Here is a 25,914-nt window from a genome sequence, read left to right on the forward strand (position 1 = left end):
GAATCTTCCCTACTCTCAGTGGGAAAAGCTTTTCCACGTCAACTCTGTCTATCCCTCTCATCATTTTAAAAACCTCTATCAAGTCCCCCTTTAACCTTCTGCGCTCCAAAGAATAAAGCCCTAACTTGTTCAACCTTTCTCTGTAACTTAGTTGCAAAACCCAGGCAACATTCTAGTAAATCTCCTCTGTACTCTCTCTATTTTGTTGACATCCTTCCTATAATTAGGCGACCAAAATTGTACACCATACTCCCGAATTGGCCTCACCAATGCCTTGTACAATTTTAACATTACATCCCAACTTCTATACTCAAATGCTCTGATTTATAAAGGCCAGCACACCAAAAGCTTTCTTTACCTACACGAGATTCCACTTGCAGGGAACTTTGCACAGTTATTCCCAGATCCCTCTGTTCACCTACATTCTTCAATTCCCTACCATTTACCATGTACGTCCTATTTTGATTTGTCCTGCCAAGATGTAGCACCTCACACACATCATGTTGAAGAATGTTGTTTGTCGAGGGTCGTGGCTTATCACTTTCTGAGCTACATTCATTCATTGCACATGCTAGGCTAAATGCTGACTGCTGACAGAACGTGCAAAATGTAAAGCCCCATTGAAATGGATGTCAGTTACGGTCTGGCATCACACAGGGAAACACTTCTGTTTTGTTGTGTATACCTCTCAACTGATGATCTTGTTTTTATTCCACTTTTGTAAACAGTGTTAGAGTGACTCAGAGTGCTGGTTTAATACTATTACACTCTAGAGGTGTAATTCCTATCTCAAAGAGTTCAGATGTTGCTGTGCCGATCACCATCTCTTGTTGTGCCAAAGTGTATGACAGGGGAGGAGGGGAGGGGTCCAGTCAAAAGTCAAGTTTATTAATTGACTCAAAGATTAATTGGTGTTTTACAAAAAAATCTCCTCCGACGCTGCCCGCAACCCCCCCCCCACACGTTGAGTTCATGCTACGCCCCCCCCCCGCCCCAATACCACCCCCCCACCATACCACCCACCCCAACCCCCCTCCCCCCCCGCCCATACCCCCCCCCATAGCAACCCCCCCCCCCCCCCCCCCCCGGGGGGGACGATTGATTGCGTCCATAAATTCCACAGTTCTACTTGTGGGGGGTGGGGTGATGGGGGGTGATTGGCTCCAGGAGGCCTCATTGGCCAAACATTCCAGGATAACCTCCGAGTACTGCTGCAATTTCTCTAATTAGTCCCCTTCTTGTTTGCACCCTTTCTATCGTGCCTGAAACATCCATACCCCAGAACATTGAGCTGCCAGTCATCCTGTCTTCCATCTAGTAGAATTCTTGTGCTGATCTGTACTCTCAATTCATTTGTTCACCCTGTGTGGCTCTTTGCATTAAAGTAAATGGCAAGTCCTTGCCGACCAGCGATCACCCCGCACACTAGCACCATCGTACACACTGGGGACAATTTACAAAAGTTAATTAACCTACAAATTGTACATCTTTGGAGTGTGGAAAGAAACCTGGAGAAAACCCACCCGGTCACAGGTACAAACTCTGTACTGAGAGTGCCAATAATCAGGATGGAACCCGAGTCTCTGGCGCTGTAAGGTAACAACTCTACCACTGCACCACTCTGCCACCATCCATATCTACTCTTCCCACAATGTAAGTCAATCCTAGAAGCCTACAACACCAGAGAGGCTTCGCAGTCCATAAACCTCTTTCTGGCTCTTTAAGAACGTAGTTATACATAGCTCCACTCGCTGACTCTTTGTATCTCACCATTCAAATTCCGCATACTCTCACTACTTATAAGCAAAATAAAAATCCTCACCTCCTCTTAATCTTGTGGCCAATGAATTGCAATCTCTAATCACTGATCACTCAATACGAGAGTCAAGAGTGTTTTATCGACATATGTCCCGGTTAGAACAATGAAATTCTTACTTGCAGCAGCACAACAGAATATGTAAACATAGTACAGTGTAAATATAATAAACACACATATATATACACACATGCTACATTTAAGAGTTCCTGTGCTTGGACATCGTTCCCTTGTTTACCCAGACTCCAAAATCTTGTGATTTATGATATAATATTTTTCCATATTGGTCATCCCAAGGTATACCAATACAGATATTTTGCATCACACTTTCTCCCATATTTCTGAACATTTCACCATTTTCTCTCTGTTTTCCTAAAGCTTGCAGCCATCCATATCACTCCACATTTCTGTGATAAATATTTATAATTTTCAAACATAATCCTGTTCCTTTCACCCTCTTCTAGGTCATTTATGAAAGTGACAAACAACAAATGCATGCGATCTTTGGGGGACACTCTTGGCAGACGACCTCTTAAACTACCGATGAACATCATTCAGAAGGTGACCCATCAAATGACCCATTCACCTTCTGCTTTCTGCTGCTGAGTTACTTGTGCAGCACTTTGCCAACCAACCCTTGCTATTATACCACAACATTCAAAATGCTCAGTTGGAAACCATTACCCTAAACCATGCTAGCATTCAATTAGTTTGGATTTCAGTTTGAGAGATATAGCGTGAAAACAGGCCCTTTGGCCCGCCGAGTCTGTGCCAACCAATGTACACTAATTCAATCCGACACACCAGGAACAATTTACAGAAGGCAATTAACCTACAAGTCTTTGGAATATGGGAGGAAACTGGAGCACCAAGAGAAAATCCACAAGGTCATTGAGAGAACGAATAAACTACATACAGACAGCACCCATGGTCAAGATCGGACCTGGGTCACTGACACTGTAAAACAGCAGCTCTTTTAGAGGTTAACCCCTAGGTTAACCCATAAATACTGGAGACTGGAGGGCATAGCTTTAAGGTGTTTCAAATGACTCATCAACTTCTACAGATGCACTGTAGAGGCATCCTATTGTGATGCATCACAGATTGGTTTGGCAACGGCTCTGTCCAAGACCATGACAAATTGCAGAGAGTTGCGATGTAGCCCAGTCCATCACACAAACCAGACTCCGCCACGATGGACTGTATCAACACTTCTGGAAAGCAGCCAATGTAATCAAGGACTATTTACACATTGGTCTTTTCATTTTCTCCCCTCTCCCATCGTGCAGAAGGTACAAAAGCCTGAAAGCATGTACCATCAAATCCAAGCACAGCTTCTTCCCAGCTGTCATCATACTACTGAACTAATGTCTCCGAAGCTAAGGATGTTGTATCGATCTCCCAACCCAACTCATTGTGCCTTTTACACTTTTTTATCTGCACTTTCCTCTGTAAAGATAACACTTTAACATCGTAACACTATATTCTGCACTCTTGTATTTTTCCCTTTGTACTATCAGTTGCACCTGTTGTAATTGGTTTATTGCATTCATGTATATTATGATTTGCCTGCATAATACGCAAACAAATATGTTCACTGTATCTCGGAACGTGACAAAAATGAACCAAAGTGAGTGTAATCTAACGAATGTCTAGCTGCATAAGGAAGTGGTGGAGTGGGTGATCAAAAGTATGCAGAGAGGTATATTTAAAACAAAGACAGAAATTCAAGAGCTTGGGACTGTGGCAGCTGCACAATTGATGTACTTTGGTTACATTTGGAGTTACTGAACTCTCAATGAAATTCTTGTGACTGTGAAGACTTGTTTGGGAAGACTTGTCAAAGGTGGCATGGTGGTGCAGCAGTAGAGTTGTTACCTTACAGCGCCGGAGACCCGGGTTCTATCCCGACTACGGGTGCTGTCCGTACGGTGTTTGTATGTTCTCCCCGTGACCTTGTGTGTTTTCTCCGAGATATTTGGTTTCCTCCCACACTCCAAAGACATAAGGGTTTGCAGGTTAATTGGTTTGGTATAAGTGTAAATTGTACCTAGTGTGTGTAGGATAATGTTAATGTGCAAGGATCGCTGGTCGGTGCGGACTCAATAGGCCAAAGGGCCTGTCTCCATGTTGTATCTGTTATCTAAACTAAACTGAGACATAAATTGACAGCTCAGTGCCTAGCACGGCTGTGGCAGAACTGCTAGATGACAAGAAACAATTACCATTTGAATTCCTGAAGTCACCTACAAAAGTTAAGAAAATTCATGCCCTGATATTAACCTCCAATCTGTATGAAAATGAGGATACAAAGATATCCAGCCTTTGTGCATCAATACGATACTAATTCTTCAAACATAGCACTTCCCATTATTGATCTTCAGAAGGCCTTTATCTTTTGCCTTCTCATCGCTCTGTTCCAAAGTTAGCATTTCATGACACACAGAAATTCAAAAACAATCCTATCCACTGCTCTAAACACACATTGCCCCCCACAGTATTTGCAGGGGGCAGCAGGGTACAAAATGCACTGCAATTATTTGCTTATGCTACTGTGACAGACCTCTCAAATTCATGATCTCAACCATCAAAAGATGCCCCATCACCTGGAAGTCACAAACCAATTTCATATGAAAATTTCGGAAATATTCAGCAGGTCAGGGCCCATCTGTGTGGAAGTTACATAGAGTTAATGTTTTGGGTTGAAAACACTTTGTCAGAACTGGAAAGGAGGGATAAGACGTTTTGTTAATCTGCAGAGAAGGCGAGGTGGGGGGTGGGAGGCGAGGTCTCTGACAGGATCAAAGTGGGGTGATCCTGGGGAGACGATGTAAACAAGGTTATCTGTTCAATGAGAGAATGTGGTCAGAAAAGTAAGTGCAATGTGCCCTGATGGACAATGTGGTGCTGTTCCTCAAGATTGCGCTGGGCCTCACTGCAACAGTGTTCATGGCCCCAGACCAATAGCTCAGAGTGAGAGTGGGATAGGAAAATTCAAGTGGCAGGCAACAGGTAGTACAGAGTTGCAACTGAAGACTGAACACAGGTGCTCTGCTAAGGAGTCATCCAAACTGAGCCTGTTTTTTCCAATGAAGAGACAAAATTGTGACCAGCAAATGCAGTGCACTCGAATGGAAATAGTACAAGTGAACTGCTGCATCATGTTGAAACACGGTTTGGGTGCCTGGATAGTGGTAAGAGAAAAGGTGGCAGGATAAGTATTGCTATTGCAAGGGGAAATGCTGAAAGAAGGGGGTAGTTGGTGGGAAAGGAAGCATGAACTTGGGAGTAGCCAACAGAACAGTCCTTTCAATATGCCAAATAGAAAGGAAGGATGAATTGTGTCAGGTGGTGGCTCAGTTTGTTTCTTTCATTTTCCTCTTTTTATTCTCTGACAGTGGAGGACATACCCAGCCTAAACTGCTAAACTCCCATGATCATCTGGGTTACACCCTATCATAGCATCTCACTCCCCCACCCTGCGTTTTCCTTTCTCTCAATCCCACTTCTGACAAAAGATGTTCAACCTGAAATATTAAGTGCTTCTTGGCCCACGGACACAGCAAGATCTGTTGAATATTTCCCGCATTTTCTGTTTTTATTTTGGATTTTCAGCAGGTTTTTTTTATTTTCGTGGATGGGAATATATCCCATACATCGTTCATCATCACTGGGTCTAAATTCTACACCTCCTTTCCCAACAGCACTGTGGGAATAGAAGGACTGCAGCAGTCCAAGAAATTGGCTCATCAGCACCTTCTTGAGAGAGGAGTAAGAAAATACATCCTGAAAACGAATAAAGGATTGTGAAGTGACGCAAACAGGTGTAAAAGCCAAAGGATAGAAATTGAACCCTCAGCATCATGCTCTCAAAACATTAATAAAGTTGTAATTACTTCTAAAGTTTAACTTCAGTGGAGGTGGATTGTGGACATGAAATACAATGCACAGACAACACTGCTTTGAATGTTCCATGCATGTGACTGAAGATCAAATTCTGCTCTCAAGACATTAACATGACTTCTCGGTGCAATCAAGCTGTCTCCAAGACAGGAATCCAACTTTGAAACTGGAGCCACACTCAGGAGCAGAACAGTAAAGTGGGACTAATTAGAAAGGTCTTTCAAAGAGCTGACACATCAAGTGTGGGTCAAATGGACTTTGTGCACTCTGACTGAGTTGTATTTGCAGTGTTGCGGGGATAATCAGTCGGAAGCAGAGAGCACTCTTCAGCCTGCAAAAAAATCAATGTAAACACTCCTGGCAACAGCCCCCTTGTAGGGGGTAAGTTACCAGCCAAGTTGTTGTTGTTCTAATCATATGCATTTAAAACTTTAGTGGAATTAAACCCCGGTAAACTGGAGATGCCACAGAAAAGGGCATAATATGCTGGAGTAACTCGGCGGGCCTGGCAGCAGCTTTGAAGGACATGTGTAGGAAGGATCTGCAGATTCTGCTTTAAATCGAAGAAAGACACAAAATGTTGGAGTAACTCAGCGGGACAGGCAGCATCACTAGAGAGAAGGAATGGGTGACGTTTCGGGTCGAGACCGTTCTTCAGTCCCGCTGAGTTACTCCAGCATTTTGTGTCTATCTCTGAAGAACATGTTGCTCCAGCATTTTGTTCTTTTTTCTGAGCCAGCGTCTGCAGTTGCTTGTGTATCTGGAGATGTCACAGGCTTGGTTTAAACTATCGATGTGTCTGTTTTTACGAGCCAGACATGTTTTCACTATGCTTTTAAATAATGTCCCATTTCCAACATTTAAGGTCCTATTTCACACAAGTTCGCCCTGTCAACGTCACCGCCTTCAACCGCGTTTTCGACCGACTTGCTGCAATCCAAGTCCAAAGCGCTCCCTTGTTTCAACAGAGATATTTATTTTTCAGGAAGGAGAGATGATCCATGCCAGGCGGCTCATATGCCTCAAAGCCTGGGGGTGGGGTGTCAATAAAGTACTAATATTTAAGGTACTGGTTAGGAAATTCTCTGACGGTAACTGATTTTTGAATCAGATCACCCGCTATCCTTACTCTTCCTACCCCATTTTTTCCCCAACACACCCAAGTTACACAGAAGAAATGGTTTAAAAAGAAACCCCGCCGGGGTGCCATGGGTTTAGGTCGGGTGGAGGTAGGGCTGGAGTTTAGAGGGAACTATCTCTAGTTTGTGCAGGGCGGTGCGCCACCGATCTGCGCTGGACACGTTATCTCTGGTAGGCTTTGTGGCTTCAGTCAAGTTACGCAGAGGAGGAGTGTGTGTGTGTGTACGCGGCGGCGCAGCCTTCAAATCAACAAATATGCAAAGGCGGCGGAAAAAAAAGTTTTCTGGAGGACATTCCTGATTGAAATTCCATCGGAAACAATACAGGAGTGTCAGGTAAAGCAGTAAAGTTGTCCTGCGATGGGACGAGGGCTATTTTCCGCTGGGGGCTGCCGCACCTCATTCTATGCCGAGGAACATAACCTGCGAGGCAGCGCTTAAAGAGCGCACCAGCATTTCAAGTATTAGAAGTATTTAAATTCTTCAAAGCGATATCCACGCACTGTCCTCTCATTCATTACCCCCCCCCCGTCCCATTGTTAACCACAGAATAAATCGCAGGCCCTGTACCAGCGTCGTTCCGGAGTTTAGTTGGAGCAGAGGTTATGTTGAACCTCGTCCAGTTGCTGCTCGCCGGAGCGCGGCTGAACTGAAGAATGCACCCGTTTCACAAGCGTCGCCTTTCAACCCACCACACTCGCCACCGCTAGGCTTACATGGCACAGTAGACAGACATCCCGTTAAACAAGCGCGGAACGGCAGTGATAGCTGGGTGTCAGAGCCGCAGATACACTTACACTGCCTTGCGACTGAGACGGCATGGGCTCAGCCACCGTGCCAGGCGGCCACTAGCTCCACTGGAGTCTGCTCGAACAGACACTTCCTCCTGAAAACAACAAGCGGCACCGTTCAGGTGAACATCTTGCATTCGATCCCCGCCAGAGGGCTGAACATCTTCCTGTCCCTCGGTGATCGCCAACAAAAAAAAAAGTCTAAACCTTGCACTTGTGTCGCGCGGTTGCTCTCATTGCTGGAAGCTCGATCAAGTTTACAAAGTTCAAAGGTGGTGAGCGAGGCACAGCGAGCGAAGGCAGTGTGACAAAACTCGGGTGCCACAGGTCACCCGCTGAGATAGAGAAGAGACCTGTTGCGACACAATAATCAGCGCCGATATTGTCTTTATTAGCAGCCATGTACACACAAGGCTGGTTAATGAAAACCCAAGCAATGTTTACACAGTGCTTCTGCTGAGCAGCGAACTGATAAATTCAATGACAATCGTGGCGATTCTCGTTTAATATGTTTGCACTCACCAGTAAGGCTGACCTGTCATACACTACGTGAAGGAAGCCGCTCCAGCCTATGACCCATAGACAGCAGCCGTGAGCCCTGGGCCCTAGCTTGGGGCGCCACAGTAGCACTGAACCAATTTTCAGACAACGCTTCCCAAATCAGAAATTACTCCGAGGCTGCACTGGCTTTCATTCATTGGCCCTTGGGGTTGAGGGAAGGATTGGAGAATTACTATGATGTCCACCGGGGCAAACTACCAAGTGGCTCACTTTGGCAACGCCATCTATTTGCATTTATATATCACAATGATCTGGTAAAACATAGCTAGAAACATAGAAAATAGGTGCAGGAGGAGGCCATTTGGCCCTTCGAGCCTGCACCGCTTATAAAATATACCCACGTATACTTTAGAGGAGTGTTATCAGACAACATTTTTTTGCCAGGAGATATTAGGTCAAGTGACCAAGGAGGTCGGGAGACAGATTTGAATGAGTCATGGGGGAGGGCAGAGACAGCTGGGGAAGTTCAGGGAGTGAATTCCACAGCTTTGAGCCATGGTTAAAATGTGCAGTTTTAACTACTGCAGAACACTATGACATGGATTAATCATTCAAACTTCATGACTGTCTGTTTCCCTTGGTAACTGGAATTTTATATGTCTAAAATAACAATTCAAACAATATAAAAACTAATCCCGTGTTTCACAATTGGTTAATAAAATGTATCAAATTAGCTACTTTTCTTTTAATACTAAATTTTACTTTGTGAGTAAAATACATTGAGTTTTATTGTAATGTTTTTGCCCAGAGCTGCTTTGCTAAAGCAATCTGACCGGGACCTAGTTTCACATTATGTGTTCATCATCTGTAGTGATGGGATATTTTCCTTAAGGTTAAAGTAACTTCTGCCAAGCTTTCCAACATTCTGAAGACAAGCAAAAAGGTCAATTTTCTAAAGTCTGATTCAGGTAAAATTTTGTTTACTTTAGAAATACAGTAAGGAAAAAGCGCCCTCGGCCCACCGAGTCCACACCTACCATCGATCGCTCATTCACACTAGTTGTATGCTATATCACTTTCTCATCCACTCCCTACATATTAGGCGCAACTTCATAGGGGCCAATTATCCTAGAAGCCTGCACGTTTTGGGGGTTGTGGAAGGAAATCGGATGACCCAGAGGAAACACACATGGAACATGCAAACTCCACACAGACAGCTTCCAAGGTCAGAAACTAACCCGGGTCCCTGGCACCATGAGGCAGCAACTCTACCAGCTGTGCAAGTGTGACATTAATGAAGAATTGTTTCCTAACACAAAGATTGAGAGAAAGAAACAAAGAAAAATGCAATCCGTTACTAACATTGCAATTTGTGTTTTGTGTTCTGCAAACTTCAAAAATGCATGTTAAGTTGAAATGGAGTGTTAACAAGGGAGAGATCAGCAGGACTATGATCAGGATAGGAATATAATTTATTCTAATCGTTCAATCATATAAACAAACAATTGGATTTTGAAGCCAATTAAATTTCTCACCAGGCTGCTGGGGCCCAGTGGGATTGCCAAAGCATTACCACTCAGAGGCCTGAGTGCAAGTTTAAGCAACTCAACATAAAAATGAACTCAATGATTCTGTTAATGTTTGGGAAGGAGCATGGGAAAGATAGATAGATCTTGTCCTTTAGGGATGGACCTCGGTTGGCTCTTGTTAAGGGGGCATTTCTTCTCCTGGGGAGTGGTGAACTAATGGAATTGTCTGCCACAGAACACAGTGGAGGCCAAGCATTAAATATATCAAGTACTAGACTAAGTGGGACCCGTTGGGTCCCAGCATCACACGGGAGGCCTGGTCACCAACGCAATATTCCACCTCTCCACCAATTCCAATATTGCTCGCCAATGGGGGGTGGGGGGGCTTTCTGTTGCGCTAGTATGGGTGTTGCGGGCCGAAGCTAGGATAGACATTGTGGGCCGAATGGATTCTTGCCCACTGTTGCAATGACCTGACAACCAAAAAATCATTTTGTGAACACAAACTTTTTAAAAAGGGGAGGCCATCAATTGGGCAGCAGCCACCTGACAACCAAAATTCATTTTGTGAACACAAACTTTTTAAAAAGGCGAGGCAGTCAATTGGGCAGCAGCCAATTTACAGCCGCATCGAGGGGACTCACCATGGAGTAGACGTGTGTTCAGTGTTATTCGCAGCTCAGAGAGCCGTGACCCTCTCCCTTCCTGGGTCTGGCAGAGTCTGAGTGAGGGACTACACTTCTGGGTATTATAGTCCCTCCCCCTGCTGCCAGCGAGAGCAGCAGAGAGAATGGGGATTTTTTAAAAAACATTAATATCTCTCTGATTTCTTCCAAGCTGTTATCAGGCAACTGAACTATCCTACCAACAACTAGAGAGCGGTCCAGAGCTACTATCTAACTCATTAAAGACCCCTGAACTATCTTTAACTTGTCTGATCTGCAATATGGAGTGAGAAGTTGGTGGAATCCTCTGATTACTTTCAAATAGTATCTGGGTGAGCACTTGAATTGCCAATGCATAGTAGGCTATAGACCAAGTACATGTGAATGAGATTAATATAGATGGGGACTTGATGGTCGGCATGGTTGAGTTTCAGTTTAGTTTATTGTCAAGTGTACCGACGAATAGTGAAAAACTTTTGTTGCATTCTAACCAGTCAGCAGAAAGACAATACATGATTACAATCGAGCCATTCACAGTGTACAGTTACATGATAAGGGAATAATAATTAGTTCATGATAATGCCAGTAAAGTCCCCAATGAGGTAGTTCAGGACTGCTCTCTAGTTGTGGTAGGATGCTTCAGTTGCCTGAAAATAGCTAAGAAGGATATGTCCTTGAATCTGGAGGTGTGTGTTTTCACACACGCCTCTTGCCCGATGGGAGAGGGGAGAAGAGAGAGTGGCCGGGGTGTGACTCATCCTTGATTATGCTGCTGGCTCTGCCGAGGCAGCGTAAGGTATTAATGGAGTCAATGGAAGGGAGGTTGGTTTGTGTGATGTACAGAGAGAGAGAGCTGAGGGCTTAGAACGCATTGCCAGGGTTGTGGTGGAGGCCGATACAATAAAGGCGTTTAAGAAGCCTTTAGATAGGCACATGGAAGTGCACGCAATAGATGGATATGGATCATGTACAAGCAGATGAGATTATATTAATTAGGCATCATGTTTGAAACAAACATTGTGGGACAAGAGGGCCGTTCCAGAGCTGTACTGCACCATGTTCCATGACTCTTAACAACTTTTCTCGTTACATTCTATCTGGAAAGCAATCCATCTGGATGCATCACATGTTTTGACAACAGCTCTGCCCCAGACTTGCAGAGTTGTGGATGTAGTCCTGTCCATCACTCAAATCAGCCTTCCCACCCCATCAACACTCCATACTGCCTCAGGAAACAGCCAACATAATCAAAGACTATTTACGTCCCAATAATTCCCTCTCTTCTGTTGGAGAGAAGATAAGAAAGCTTCAAAGCACGTACCACCACATCCAGGAACAGCTTGTTTCCTGCTATTATCAAATTAGCGAACAGTCCTCTCCTGATCTCACAACCTACTTCATTGCAGCCCCATGCACTTTAAAAAAAAATCTGCACTTGCTCTGTAACCGTAACAGAACTATACTCTGCACTCCGATACTTTTCTCTTTGTACTACCTGTTATACTTGTGTATGGCTTGATTGTACTCATGTATAGTACTATTTGACTGGATGGCATGTAAACAAAGTTGGGCCCTTTGGCCCACCGTGTTCATATCAACAAATCGGTCGCCCATTTGAACTGGTTCGATGTTATTCCAATTTCTCATCGACACATTAGGGCCAATTTACCAGTGGCCTATTAACCTACAAATATCTTTGGATTGTGGGAGGAGGCCAGAGCACCCAGATGAAACCCACATGGTCACAGGGAGAATATGCAAACTCCACCCAGACAGCCACTGAGTTCAGGATCAAACCCAGGTCTCTGATGCTGTGAGACAGCAGCTCTACTAGCTGTGCCACTGTGCTGCTCCTGCGCTAGTTAGTGATTAGGACAAAATACCAGGATTCCGGCGTTTCACAGTTCATACATTTAAATTAAAATTATTTTGAACCGTCGCAGAAATTATTTTTGGAATGGTATTTCAAAACTCAAATCCTACTGTGACATCAGTGACAATGGAGCATGCAATTTTAGTACCAATGGTTTGTCAACCATAATTTTTTAAGTAAATGCACAATAATTAGCATCTCTCTATTGGGATAACACACAATTACACAAATTGGACGTTTGCAATTCCTGTCTGCCACTGATTTGTAATGAAAACAGAATACTCAACAGGTTAAGCACCATCTTTTGAAGAGAGAAAAAAAGTTAGTGTTTCAGATTGATGAAACAGAACATTAATACCATTTTTCTCTCCACATATACTGTCTGATATGCTGTGTGATTCCAGCATATTATGATTTAATTTCACATTTCTAGTATTTACACATATGCAGGGAATAGAGAGATATAGATTATGTTCAATTTAGACATTGTGGGCAGAAGGACCTATTCCTGTGCTGTACTCTTCTGTTTCAGATTTGCACTCATGAGTGTGTTTTGTATTAACAGCCGATGCTAACAATGTTATTTGTTGGATGAACAATGCAGAACTCAACGTGTATTAATCTGGCTCCTTCACGTAATCTGGCTCTTTCCAAGGCTTGAGATTTCTTTAGCTCAGAGCAATAAAATGGGGTGAGAGTTCAGGTAAATTCATGCCACGGCACAAATAAAATCAGGTGGAGAGAAAACAGGAAACTACAGACCAGTTATTCTGCCATCAGTTGTAGAGAAACTCCTGGAATCTATTGTTAATAAAATGCCAACAAGTACTCAGAAAACAATAATCAGATTGGGCAAAATTAACACAGATTTATGAGAGAGAAATAAATTTTAATACATTTGTTAGAAATACTTCAACCGCCCTGCCTCTGGTCTCTTACACTGTTTCAACAAAGTGCAACACAAACTCATCTTCTGACTGGGGACATTACAGCCTTCCAGAGTCAACGGTGAATTCAACAGTTTCAGATAACCAACCTTCCCAGTTTTACACCTTGCGATAGTATACCCTTGAATATTCAGTTCCCAGCCCTGGTCCTCTTGCAGCGATTTCTCTAATTCCCACAACATCATACTAGCCAATTTCTAACTGAGCCTCAAGCTTGTTCACTTCATTTCTTATACTTCGCGCATTCATATACAACACTTTGACCTCCATATTCACCTCCTCTCTCACACCGCTCACAATTGGCCCTGACCTTACTCTCTTATCGCAACGTTCCTTCCCATTAATTCGAGAGTGTTTTGCAACTTTTCCTGTACTCACTTCCCCTTCAACTCCATCTTTATACTTCCCAATTTGTCAATCCCTCCCCCCCCCCCCCCCCCCCATTTAGTTTAAACCCACACGTGTAGCCCTAGCAAACCTGCCTGCAAGAATGTCGGTCCTGCTCCAGTTAAGGAGTAACCCGTCCCTTTTGTACAGGTCACCCCTATTCCAGAAGAGATCCCAGTGGTCTATAAATCTAATGCTTGGTCCCTGCACCAGCCCTGCAGCCACACATTCAGATTCCATATCTCCCTGTTCTTGTCCTCACCAGCAAGTAGTACTGGAAGCAATCCAGTGATAACCACCCTAGAAGTCCTGCTTTTCAGTCTTCTTCCTAACTCTCTGAACTCACGTTACAGAACCTCCTTCCTCTTCTTCCCGATGTCGTTTGTGCCTATGTGCACAACTACTGCCGGCTGTTCCCCTTTCCTCTCGAGGATGTTCTGATTTTGGTGCATGACATCTTGCACCCTGGCACCAGGGAGGCAACAGAGCATCCTCTGGTACTGGATGAGTGAACTTTAAAATACCAGAAGAGGAGAGAACATGCAAAGCAGAACAGGAGCAGGTCCTTCAGCGCACAATGTCAGTGCCAACCATGTTGCCAATTTAAGGTACACAAAAAAGCTGGAGAAACTCAGCGGGTGCAGCAGCATCTATGGAGCGAAGGAAATAGGCAACGTTTCGGGCCGAAACCCTTCTTCAGATGTTGCCAATTTAAACTGAAAACATTTTCCCTCATCTCGGATTGAGGTGAGGAAAAAGGTTTTCACCAAGAGAGTTGTGAATCTGTGGAATTCTCTGCCACAGAAGGCAGTGGAAGCCAATTCACTGGATGTACTCAAGAGAGAGTTAGATATAGCTCTTAGGGCTAACGGAATCAAGGAATATGGGGAAAAAGCAGGAATAGGGTACAGATTCTGGATGATCAGCCATGATCATATTGAATGGCAGGCACTGGCTTGAAGGGCCAAATGGCCTGTACCTGCACCTTAGATTATGAAAGGATCATTCAGTAGTCTGATAACTGGGATCATTTCAACAAAAGATAACTAAAAAGACAATACGGGGAGAAAAGATGAGGTACGAAGGTAAGCTAGCCAAGAATATAAAGGAGGATAGTAAAAGCTTCTTTGGGTTTGTGAAGAGGAAAAAATTAGTTAAGACCAAAGTTGGACCCTTGAAAACTGAAAAAAGATGAATTCATTATGGGGAACAAGGAAATTGCAGACGAGTTGAACAAGAACTTTGGATCCGTCTTCATTAAGGAGGACACAAACAACCTTCCTGATGTACTAGTGGCCAGAGGATCTGGGGTGATGGAGGGACTGAAGGAAATCCACATTAGGCAGGAAATGGTGCTGGGTAGACTGATGAGACTGAAGGCTGATAAATCCCCAGAGCCTGGTGGTCTGCATCCCAGGGTACTTAAGGAAGTGGCTGTAGAAATCGTGGATGCATTGGTGATCATTTTCCAAATCTTCTATAGATTCAGGATCAGTTCCTGTGGATTGGAGGGTAGCTAATGTTATCCCACTTTGTAAGAAAGGCGGGAGAGAGAAAACAGGGAATATAGACTCATTAGCCTGACATCGTGGGGGGGAAAGATGCTAGAGTCAATTATAAAAGATGAAATAGCGGCACATTTGGATAGCACTAACAGGATCTGTCTGAGTCAGCATGGATTTCCAAAGGGGAAATCATGTTTGACTAATCTTCTGAATTTTTTGAGGATGTAACTAGGAAAATGGACAAGGGACAGCCAGTGGATATAGTGTACCTGGACCTTCAGAAAGCATTTGATAAGGTCCCACATAGGAGATTAGTGGGCAGAATTATGGCACATGGTATAGGGGGTATAGTGCTGACATGGATAGAAAATTGGTTGGCAGACAGGAAACAAAGAGTAGGGATTAACGGGTCCCTTTCAGACTAGTGGGGTACGGCAAGGCTCGGTGTTGGGACCGCAGCTATTTACAATATACATCAATGATTCAGATGAAGGGATTCAAAGTGACATTTGTAAATTTGCAGATGACACAGTGGCAGTGGCAGTGTGAACTGTGAGGAGGATGATATGAGAATGCAGGGCGACTTGGACAGGTTGGGTGAGAGGGGAGATGCATGGCAGATGCAGTTTAATGTGGATAAATGTGAGGTTATCCACTTTGGTAGCAAAAACAGGAAGGCAGATTATTATCTAAATGGTGACAAATTGGGAAAAGGGGAAGGACAACGGGATCTGGGGATCCTTGTTCATCAGTCAATGAAAGTAAGCATGCAGGTACAGCAGGCAGTGAAGAATGCGAATGGCATGTTGGCCTTTATAACAAGAGGAGCTGAGTATAGGAGCAGAGAGGTCCTTCTGCAGTTGTATAGGGCCCTAGTGAGACCACACCTGGAGTATTGTATGTAGTTTTGGTCCATTAATTTGAGGAAGGACATTCTTGCTATTGAGGGAGTGCAGCGTAGGTTTACAAGGTTAATTCCCGGGATGGCGAGACTGTCATATGCTGAGAGAATGGAGTGGCTGGGCTTGTATACTCTGGAGTTTAGAAGGATGAGAGGCTATCTTATTAAAACATATAAGATTATTAAGCGTTTGGACACGCTAGAGGCAGGAAACATGTTCCTGATATTGGGGTAGTCCAGAACCAGGGGCCAGAGTTTAAGAATAAGGGGTATGCCATTTAAAACAGAGACGAGGAAACACTTTTTCTCACAGAGAGTTGTGAGTCTGTGGAATTCTCTGCCTCAGAGGGCTGAGGAGGCCGGTTCGCTGGATACTTTCAAGAGAGAGCTAGACAGGGCTCTTAAAGATAGCAGAGTTAAGGGATATGGGGGGAAGGCAGGAACGGGGTGCTGATTGTGGATGATCAGCCTTGATCACATTGAATGGCGGTGCTGGCTCAAAGGGCCGAATGGCCTACTCCTGCACCTATTGTCTATTGTTATCCATCAGCCTTCATCATCAACTCTCAGCTGACATCGCACAATTTGGATCATTCAACCTCTCCTTGTCTCCACACTAGCACAGGCATTCCCTTCTGTTCTCTCCATCCCCCCACCTACTTTTCTCTACAACTTGTCTTAGTAGAGAATGGGGCCCCTCAGGAATCAAAGCAATCATCTCTGTGTGGAGACACAGGACATGGGCAAACTCCTCAATTAATATTCCTCCTCGGTTTTTACCTTGGGGAAAGATGTGAAGACCTTGGGGCAGTCAATGGAAGTGCCTTGAGGGCAGTCAAAAGGGATATGGGTCAAACACGGGCAGCACCAGAGACCCAGGTTTGATCCTGACTGCGGGTGCTGTCTGTACGGAGTTTGTACATTTTTCCTGTGACCTGCGTGGGTTTTCTCTGGGTTACTCCCAAATTCCAAAGATGTACAGGTTTGTAGGTGAATTGGCTTGGTATAATTGTAAATTGTCCCTAGTGTGCGTAGGATAGTGTTAGTGTACAGGGGTTGTTGGGCGGCACGCACTTGGTGGGCTGAAGGGCATGTTTCCGCGCTGATTCTTTGTTCTCCACAGAAGCTAACAAACCTGCTGTGTCATTCCAGCATTCTCTTTTAATACAGTATCTGCAGAATTAATATTTTACAATATCTTAGAACCTGCTAAACAAATCAGAATCTGACATTGCTCTATTTCTGACAAGTTGATTACCACAGCAAGCACTTCTAACTTTTTTCAAATACTTCCAGGTCAGGAAAAATATAAATCCTCAGGCTTGTTCTCGGTTTAGAATGGCTGTGATTGATTTGGACTGTGAAGGGATCGATTTGGCTCTGATCAGGTTTAGATTCAGTTAGGTTAGAGGGCGAGTTTGGATTAGTCATGGCTGAATCAGACTGGCCATAGGATGTTAGGCTGGGATTTTTAATTTGGACCAAACCAGTAGGAGAGTAGATGATCATAGTTATTTCAACCAGGCAGATGTCAAAAAGACCTTGACTTGCCAGCATGGTAGAATCATTATTGCAAGCTTCTGCTCACACCACATTTCTCTCTCAACTTACCCAACAGTGAAAGGCATGGATAGAGTGGATATGGAGAGGATGTTTCCACTAGTGGGAGAGTCTAGAACCAGAGGCCAGAGCCTCAGAATAAAAGGACGTACCTTTGGAAAGTGAATGAGGAGAAATGTATTTATTCAGAGGGTGGTGAATCTGTGGAATTCATTTCCACCGATGGCTGTGGAGGCCATCATTGGATATTTTTATGGTGGAGATTGTCAGATACTTAATTGATAAGGGTGTCAAGGGTTATGGAGAGAAGGCAGGAGAATGGTATTGAGAGGGAAAAATGGATCAGCCATGACTGAATGTTGGAGTAGACTCGATAGGTTGAATGACCGACTTCAGCTACTATGAGATAAGAACATGAACTTACCCCACAGCTTCTTCAGATCCACAAACTGCAAGAATCCCTCAACAAGATACCTAGGGCATGTACAAACCTGGCAGAAGTTTGGCATGTACACTGAAGATCACGGAGGATCTGACACCAACATTGCACATGGTTAGGTGGAGTGTAGTGGGGCACCTCCAGAGCAATCCAGGTTGTGGAGTCAGTGTTGCAGCAGACCAAGAATCCATCCCACCATAATTCATTGGCATCTCGATATTCATTGTGCATATGCTGCCAGGCACAGATAACTATGTACCAAAGTTATTTGCCACATCAAAAGCAAGTAACCCCAGATGCATAATCAGCACATAATGTTTATTGTAGGCAATAGCAGCCCTTCCCATCATCCAGGAACCCAAACCATGTATCGTGGAATGAACACATCAGAACTGCTGCCAGCATACCGAGAATTCACCTGTGTAATACGCTGCCCATGATCACCCAATGTCTGGTTATGGAGTGTACTTCCCACCCATTCCAGTCCAGAGTGGTAATGACGTGTAACTTCTCCAAATTGAAATCAAGCACATAATGGCACACTGCTGCCTGATGAAGCCAGCAGTACTAGCAAAGTCATATTTTAGTTTTGGAAACAGGCCCGAGACCACGCCAACCGCTGATCGCGGGTTCTATGTTATCCCACTTTTTCCATTCACTCTCTACACACTCAGGGTAAATTACAGAGGCCAATTAACCAACAAACCCGCATGTCTTTGGGATGAGGAAGGAAGCTGGAGCACCCGGAGGAAATCCACGTGGTCACAGCGAGAATGTGCAAGATCCACACAAACAGCTCCCGAGGTCAGGCTTGAACCCCGGTCTTTTGTGCTGTGAGGCAGCAGCTCTACCAGCTGTGTCACGGTGCCACCTCTCTTGCTAACTTTTCTGATGATCCATGCCTAGAGTCAGTGAAATAAAGCAGACGAAGCAAGTACAGAACCCACTCAAGCACACAGCAGCAGCATTGGGCTGCTGGTCCACACTGCACAAAGGGAGCAGGTAATCAGAACTAAATATTCACACCTTCAGGCAGCAACGTGTCCTGATGAGTCAATGGACACAGATTCACCAGATAGCGCAATGACAGATTTTGCTAATAACCAGATAATAGTTCTGTGAATCCACAAGAGGCTGCAGATACTAAAATCTTGAGCAATGAAGCAGACATCTGGAGGAACTTACAGTGGTCAAAAAGGCTTTTGGCACTTTGGCCTTCATCAGTCAGAGTATTGTGTTTCGAAGTTGGGAGGTCATGTTGCAGTTGTATAAGACGTTGGTGAGACCACATCTAGAATATTGTGTTCAATCTGGGCACCATGTTATAGGAAAGATATTGGCAAGATGGAATAGGGAGAGTTTGAGTAGGCTGGGCCTCTATTCCATGGAGCGCAGGAGGATGAGGGGTGATCTTAAGGAGGTGTATACAATCATGAGAGGAATAGATCGAGTAGATGCACAGTCTCGTGCCCAGAGTAAGGGAATCGAGGACCAGAGGACATAGGATCAAGGTGAAGGGGAAAAGATCTAATGGGAATCAGAGGTGTGACTTTTTCACACAAAAGGTGGTGGGTGTATGGAACAAGCTGCCAGAGGAGGTAGTTGAGGCTGGGACTATCCCACCGTTTAAGAAACAGTTAGACAGGTACACGGATAGGACAGGTTTGGAGGGATATGGACCAAGTGCAGGTAAGTGGAACTAGTGTAGCTGGGACATTGTTGGCCAGTGTGGGCAAGTTGGGCCAAAGGGCCTGTATCCATTCTGTGTCACTCTATCTTAGTGGGTCAGGTAGCATCTCTGAAGGGAAATGGACAGATGATATTTTAGGTGGAATGCCAGTCCTGCTGCTTCTGATTTCAGTGGAGTTAAAAAGAATTAAGATGGTTAAGATTGACATCGTTTCATATCCTCAGGATAAATCAGAGAGGGCATTCTGCCAGCAGTTATGTGTAGTCTGTCACAAAAATGCTTACTCCACTGTAAACCGACTTCACATACATCGATCTGGAGACACCATTACCGCATTCCCTGGAGAACAGATTTTCCAGGCAAGTCCAATCTCACTCTTAAAATGAAATTTGCAAGTGTGATTGGCCTTAAGGAGTCAAGAGTAGAAGATTAAGCTAGGAGAACAAAATGGTAAAACAACCTCCAATCTTTTTAGTTTGTACGGAATGTTTAGCCCAAAAGTTCCAGGGTGATGTTTCTACTCCACATGAGCTCCTCCCAGCCCTCTTTATCTCATCTCTACTATTCCTCTTTCCCTGACATGATTCTCCAGCTTCCCCTTAAATACATTTCTACTCTCACTCCAACCATTCCCACATTCTTGTCCTGATCTGGGCAAAGAAACTGCAGTTTCAATCTGATGACACATTATAAGATCAACGCAAAGAAATCGAAGATTGCGTTCCATCCAAGGAGAAGTAACTTCACTATTTATACAACATTCGTTTTTTTCTTTAAAAAAAAAAAAAAAAACTGATTATGGTCCACAATTAAACAGTTACAGATTTCCGGACATGTTCCACCCCCTACCCTGATTTTACCACATCCTTACAAAAACATGACCAACTTGGCTGAAAACCCAGAAGGTTCCAGCTAATGAATCACATATTTTACAGCAGATACAGTAAGTATTACCAGCTGTAACATTCGCATTCTGGCAATGGAACTGTGGCAAACTCGGCAGAACAAGGCTGACACATTTGAAACCAGCTGTACTACAAACCACAGCAGATAAACTTACAGCTGGGTTCTCAGGGGCTCCTTTGTCTCTAGGTTGTCTGGCCACTTGTCCCCTGCCTGCTGCACACATACAGCCGCCACCTTGTTTTTACGAAGTCTGGGGAGTACAAGCAGTTCCAAGGCTAATATAACTGCATTTTTTCAACATGTTACGAAAGAAAGTCAAAGGTTTCTTTTAAATAGTCTACAGTCTTCTTTTCCCTTCATGACACAGCCATTCAAAATATATTACAGGAATCTTTCCTTAAGCTCCATAAACCCGAGAGATTTCTTCCACCCAAAACCTTCAAGTCATAAGTTCCATATTCCTAAAGGAGCATTCCTTGGCATAGATAGACAGTGCACACAATTCTGTCAAGAGTAGGGGGTTTGCAGATACCTTCCACATGTGCTGGACATGCACACTGCAGCCTCTTCACAGTGCCCTGAGCAGCTTTCTTGTGCTCAACAATCATTCAGGGTGTGATATTCTCCACGTTGATTTGAAACATCTCCCGGAATGCATTTACGCTGTGTGACCATTAAGTCCGAGTTTCATGCAGTTAGTTAGAACTGCTCCTACCTCTGGAGTCCATTAGCACATTCCTAGGGCAAGGTGTCGCCACTAACACCTAACAGAATGCAAGACAGACATCACAGAAATGAAAAGTAACATGTGGACTGTATCCGCATTTACAACCTCACAGTAAAATGGACAAACTACAATTTCTTAAAATCAATGTTGTCAAAGTTTATGCCCATTCCTAAATGCTCTTGAGAAGGTGGTGGTTAGATGTCCACCTTGATCTGCTGTATTCTATGTGATTAATGCTACTCCCATTGTTCCATTAGCTGGGGAACACTAGGAATCTGAGCCAGCGTCCTTGCCATGAAGCTGTGAGAGGGTTTTATGAGAATCATCATTTTGCAGGGTTAGGGTGCACTTCTCCGTGGATTATCACCTTGTTGTGATGGAGAAGCTTGTGTGGACATGAGATCCTGAGAGCGATGCCGTCTGGAGCTATGCTCCTGGTAGGGCCACCCATGGCGGTACGGTCGAGGGGGAGGTCTCTGACAAAGAGCAATCCAACCAAGACCTCAACGGTGGAACAGGCGGACGATGATGGCTGACCATAGTGGAGTGTAACAACGGCTGGGAAGGCAGATGAAGGCTGCAGCAGAAAAGGGTCTCCGGTCATCTTGGACTCCATGCCACTGGATCCTGACCCAGATCTGTCAAGGACCACGAGGTGGCTGTCTGTGTACCAGTCTCCCACATCAAACAAAGTCAAGCACAGGCATCTCCATATAGGGAATAGCACCCTGGAGACACCCATGGTCAGCCATGACCAAAGGGGGCCGAAGCCTAAAGCGCACCCAGCTTATTTGCTGCAAAAACCCTCATCCATATCTTTGTCACAACTAAGTTCCATCATTCTGTCTGAGCTCCCATCATCTAACTTCTGTAAACTTGAGCTCCTCCTAAACTGTCACTCGAATTACACCCTGTAACTGTTCTCAGACTGTATGTGCAAAATGTTCTCAGAAAACCATCCCACAGCTTCAACAAACAGCATTCAATGCTGACAGTGCTTGTTGTGTATAGCGATGCGGGGAGTTAGGGTTGCACATTCTGCCTATTCCTGCATGGGTTCCCGCTGGGTGCTCTGGTTACCAACAGTGTGCTAGTTAGGTTAAATGGTCACTTTTGGTGAGTGGAGTGGAGAACTGGTGGAACAGGGGAGAGTGGGGCGTGGGTGCAGGGAATGGACTGGGATATAAAAGAAAAGATGGGATTAGTATACAGTTAACATAACCTTATGGATAGTGTGGACACCAGGCTGATGTGCCTGATTCTATGTTCCATGACAACCTTGTGCATGCTTCCCGCTGTTCAGGAAACGTAGCAAGTCAGTGTGAATGTATAATGTGCAGTAATCTCTATTCTCCAACTTTATTCACATCAGCAAACAATTGCTGCATGATAACACATTGTTGAAGGATGATCTCTGATCTTCTGCAGTCCCAACATCAGATACCTCAACATCCAACCAATCCCATTTAGGTCACTGCCAGATGCGTTGAGATTGAATACTCCCTTGAAGGCAATCAACGAGAGGCCACATATAAGGATACCGCACAACATATGAGTGGATTGGGGAAATATATTCACATGTGTAGAAGATTGGCTAACTAACAGAAAACAGGGAATTGGGATAAATGGATCATTTTCAGGTTAGTAAATTAACTAATGGGGTACTACAGGAATCAATACTGGAGTCTCACTTTGATGAAGGGAATAAGTGTACCATGGCCAAGTTTGTAAATGTACAAAGATGGATGGGCAGTTTTTAAGAAATAACTGATAGAGCAGCTCTCCAGAGGGTGATAAAAACTGCCCCGGGTATCATTGGACTCCCCCTGCCCCCTCTGGAGGACATTTACCACCCCAGATGCCGCAGCAGGACCTGTAATATCGTGAAAGACATTACACATCCTTGTCACCACCTTTTCACACTGCTGCCCTCAGGAAAAAGGTACAGGTCGCTAAAGTCACGCACTGCCAGACTCAAGGACAGCTTTTAACCATCAGCAATCTTGGAACTGAACTCTGTCTCGGGAGAGGGTTATGGGGAAGGAGGGGCGGTGGGAGACAATTTATGTAAATGTGAATCCATGGGTGGGTTTGGGGAGGGAGGGAGTGTAAAAAGTATGAATATGTGAATGTTTGAAGTTCTTTTAAATGGAGAGACACAGCAATCTCGTTGTATGTGACACATGCAATGACAAAAAAGCATTCTGATTCTGATATGCCGGAAAAATCGAAGATAGACAAAAGTGCTGGAGAAACTCAGCGGGTGAGGCAGCATCTATGGAGTGAAGGAATAGGTGATGTTTCGGGTTGAGACCCTTCTTCAGACTGAGGAAGATAGATGGGAAAGCAAGTTGTGAGGAGGATACACGAGAATATAGATATAGATGGACAGAAATTTGACCTAGCGTAAAATGTGGGAAAATGTGGGGTTATCCACTCTTCCTCAGGTAGGAAGAATAGAAAAGCAGAACATTGTTTCAACGGAAAGACACTGCCGAATGTTTCTGTGTGCGGGAATCTGGTTGTCTTTGCACGCAAGATACTGAAAATGTGCATGTCATACAATAGGTACTTTGGAAGGTAAATGCAATATTGGCCTTTATTGAACAGGAAATGGAGTACACATGTAGCCTTGCTGCCACTGGTGAGGCTGCACCTGGAACTATGGATACATTTTTCATCTTCTTATTTAAGGAAGGATATAGTTGCAATAGAAGGCTCAACAATTTGTTCCTGGGATGAAGAGGTTGTGTTGTAAGAAAAGGTTGAGTAGGTTTGGCCAATACTCTGGTAGAATTTACAAGAAGGTGATTTTATGAAAATATTTAATTTTAGAATAAGGGGTCATCTATTTCAGACAAAGACAAATATATATATATTTTTTAAGTGAGTTGTAAATCTTTGGAATTTTCCATCGCAGTTGTTGAGTTAGTCACAATTGTATTCAATGATAGAGCAGACTAGAAGGACCTTTTGCCCCCCTCCCCTCCCCTCCCATCTCTTGTTCCTTACATTCTTTTCATTTGCAGATTTGTGCTTAAGATTCCCCACAGCACCCCCATTTTTTCCCATGGCAGTCATATTGTTTTTCACATTATATGAATGCTTTCGGGTGGCTTGAAGATTATCTCATCCTACTTCCGGTGTGATTTTAATCATGGAGTAATATCAGAATGTTATCATTGGGTACAATGCAACAAACACCAGGTGTCATTGGTGTATTTCATGGTCCTGTGCCCATAAAATACATGAATTAATGCAATTTCTATATTCCTATGACAATTCCACCTACAAATATCAGATTCAAAAATAATTCAGGACTCCATTTTCTTTGATGCAAGGTTATAATATTGGGATGGCTCGAGTCCCAGAAATGTGTGACTTTAATTAATTAATCCTGCCTTTTGCCACTGGCTCGTTTAAAGAAACGTGAAGGGGCCCAGGCCACACTACTGGCCAGCCTCCAATGTTCTCATTCAGGTCGAGCAATGCTCTTCCCCCCCCGTGTGCCAACTTTCCCCAATTCATCACCAATTTCAAAGATCTTATCCTTGATGTTATTTTGCAAACTCCTTCATGAACTTTCTCCATAGCCTTTGCCAGCCCTAAGAAATCTTTGCATTACTCCCAATTCTGGCTAATTGACCAAATTTAATAATTCCACATTTAATGGTCATGCTTCAGCTGCAATTCCTCCCGAAACCTCTGCCTCTCCTCTCTGAGGCATTTCCTAATGCTGCTGGTTGGTCAAACTCTCTGCCATTTGCCCTAATATCTCCTTCTGTGGCCGGGTGATTTCATTCCCCATTAGTATGAGCAGCCTTGAGATGTGTTGCAGTAAATGCAAGCAGTTGTTATACTGGGAACAGTGGCAGTCACGTTTGCGAGACAGGGCAACTCTTTGGGAGAAGTGGAGTGTTTTAAAAGGATTCAGCGTACACCTGGTGTCAAATAGGAATCAAAACACTGTTTCCTTCCAGATCAACCTGTTCCTGTTGATTCCTTTCTGCAGGGGTCAGGAAGTGAGGGTAAACAGACCCACTGAGAGGTCCTGGGAGTGGGGAATGAACATCTGCAGTCTGTGGAGGGTAAGCATCTCCCATTCCTTGATATTTACCGAATACACAAAAAGATGTCTCAGCACTATCCATAAACAGCTCAGGCTGGGCATCTTTTTAAGATAATTGATTTAAGCGCTTGATATCTGATAGCTGGGTGGAAGGACTTCCCTTACAGTAGCAATGTTACAACATTTTGAGATTCTAAAAATCAAGTCTGCAATTTATCCCATCAGATAAAGCATAACAACAAGTTTAATTTGACACCAAATTCACTTTCATATCTCAAGTATTAAAAAAGTTATGGCCATTTTCATACTCGGAAATTAGCATCTTGTTCCCTATTGATTTTCAATGGACATTACAAAAAAGCTGTGATCTTGGATAGTCAAAAGCCCGTAACTTTCTTAAGAATTAAGAGAACTGAATGAAATTTTCACCTATCATAGATTGAAAAAATATAAAACAATCTTACTTGGATGACATGAAATTAAAGCATATAATTAGCTAATTACCTAATTACAAAATTGACCGATGTGACAGAAATGGTAATAAACAACCAGACTGCCTTGAAAAT

General features: G+C 43.9%; 1 protein-coding gene across 9 annotated transcripts in view; it reads right to left on the minus strand.

Moving 5' to 3' along the window:
• The window catches only part of bnc2 (basonuclin 2), a 533,367-nt gene that overhangs the window by 271,462 nt on the left and 235,991 nt on the right, over window positions 1–25,914 (minus strand). Inside the window, exons 1-2 of one of the 9 annotated variants that reach the window (XM_055632360.1) lie at window positions 8,172–10,084; window positions 7,656–7,744 (exon numbers count right to left, since the gene is read on the minus strand). The exons of 7 other annotated variants lie outside the window; for them this stretch is intronic. In XM_055632360.1, coding sequence (XP_055488335.1) covers window positions 7,656–7,679 — 24 coding nt within the window. In that variant the 5' untranslated portion in view covers window positions 7,680–7,744; window positions 8,172–10,084. Of the gene's footprint in view, window positions 1–7,655; window positions 8,144–8,171; window positions 10,085–25,914 lie in introns of those variants that run through there. One more of the 9 variants, XM_055632359.1, reaches the window with a different exon arrangement.

This window comes from Leucoraja erinacea, chromosome 3 (assembly GCF_028641065.1).
Source record: "Leucoraja erinacea ecotype New England chromosome 3, Leri_hhj_1, whole genome shotgun sequence".
In the NCBI taxonomy this organism is placed as follows: domain Eukaryota; kingdom Metazoa; phylum Chordata; class Chondrichthyes; order Rajiformes; family Rajidae; genus Leucoraja; species Leucoraja erinaceus.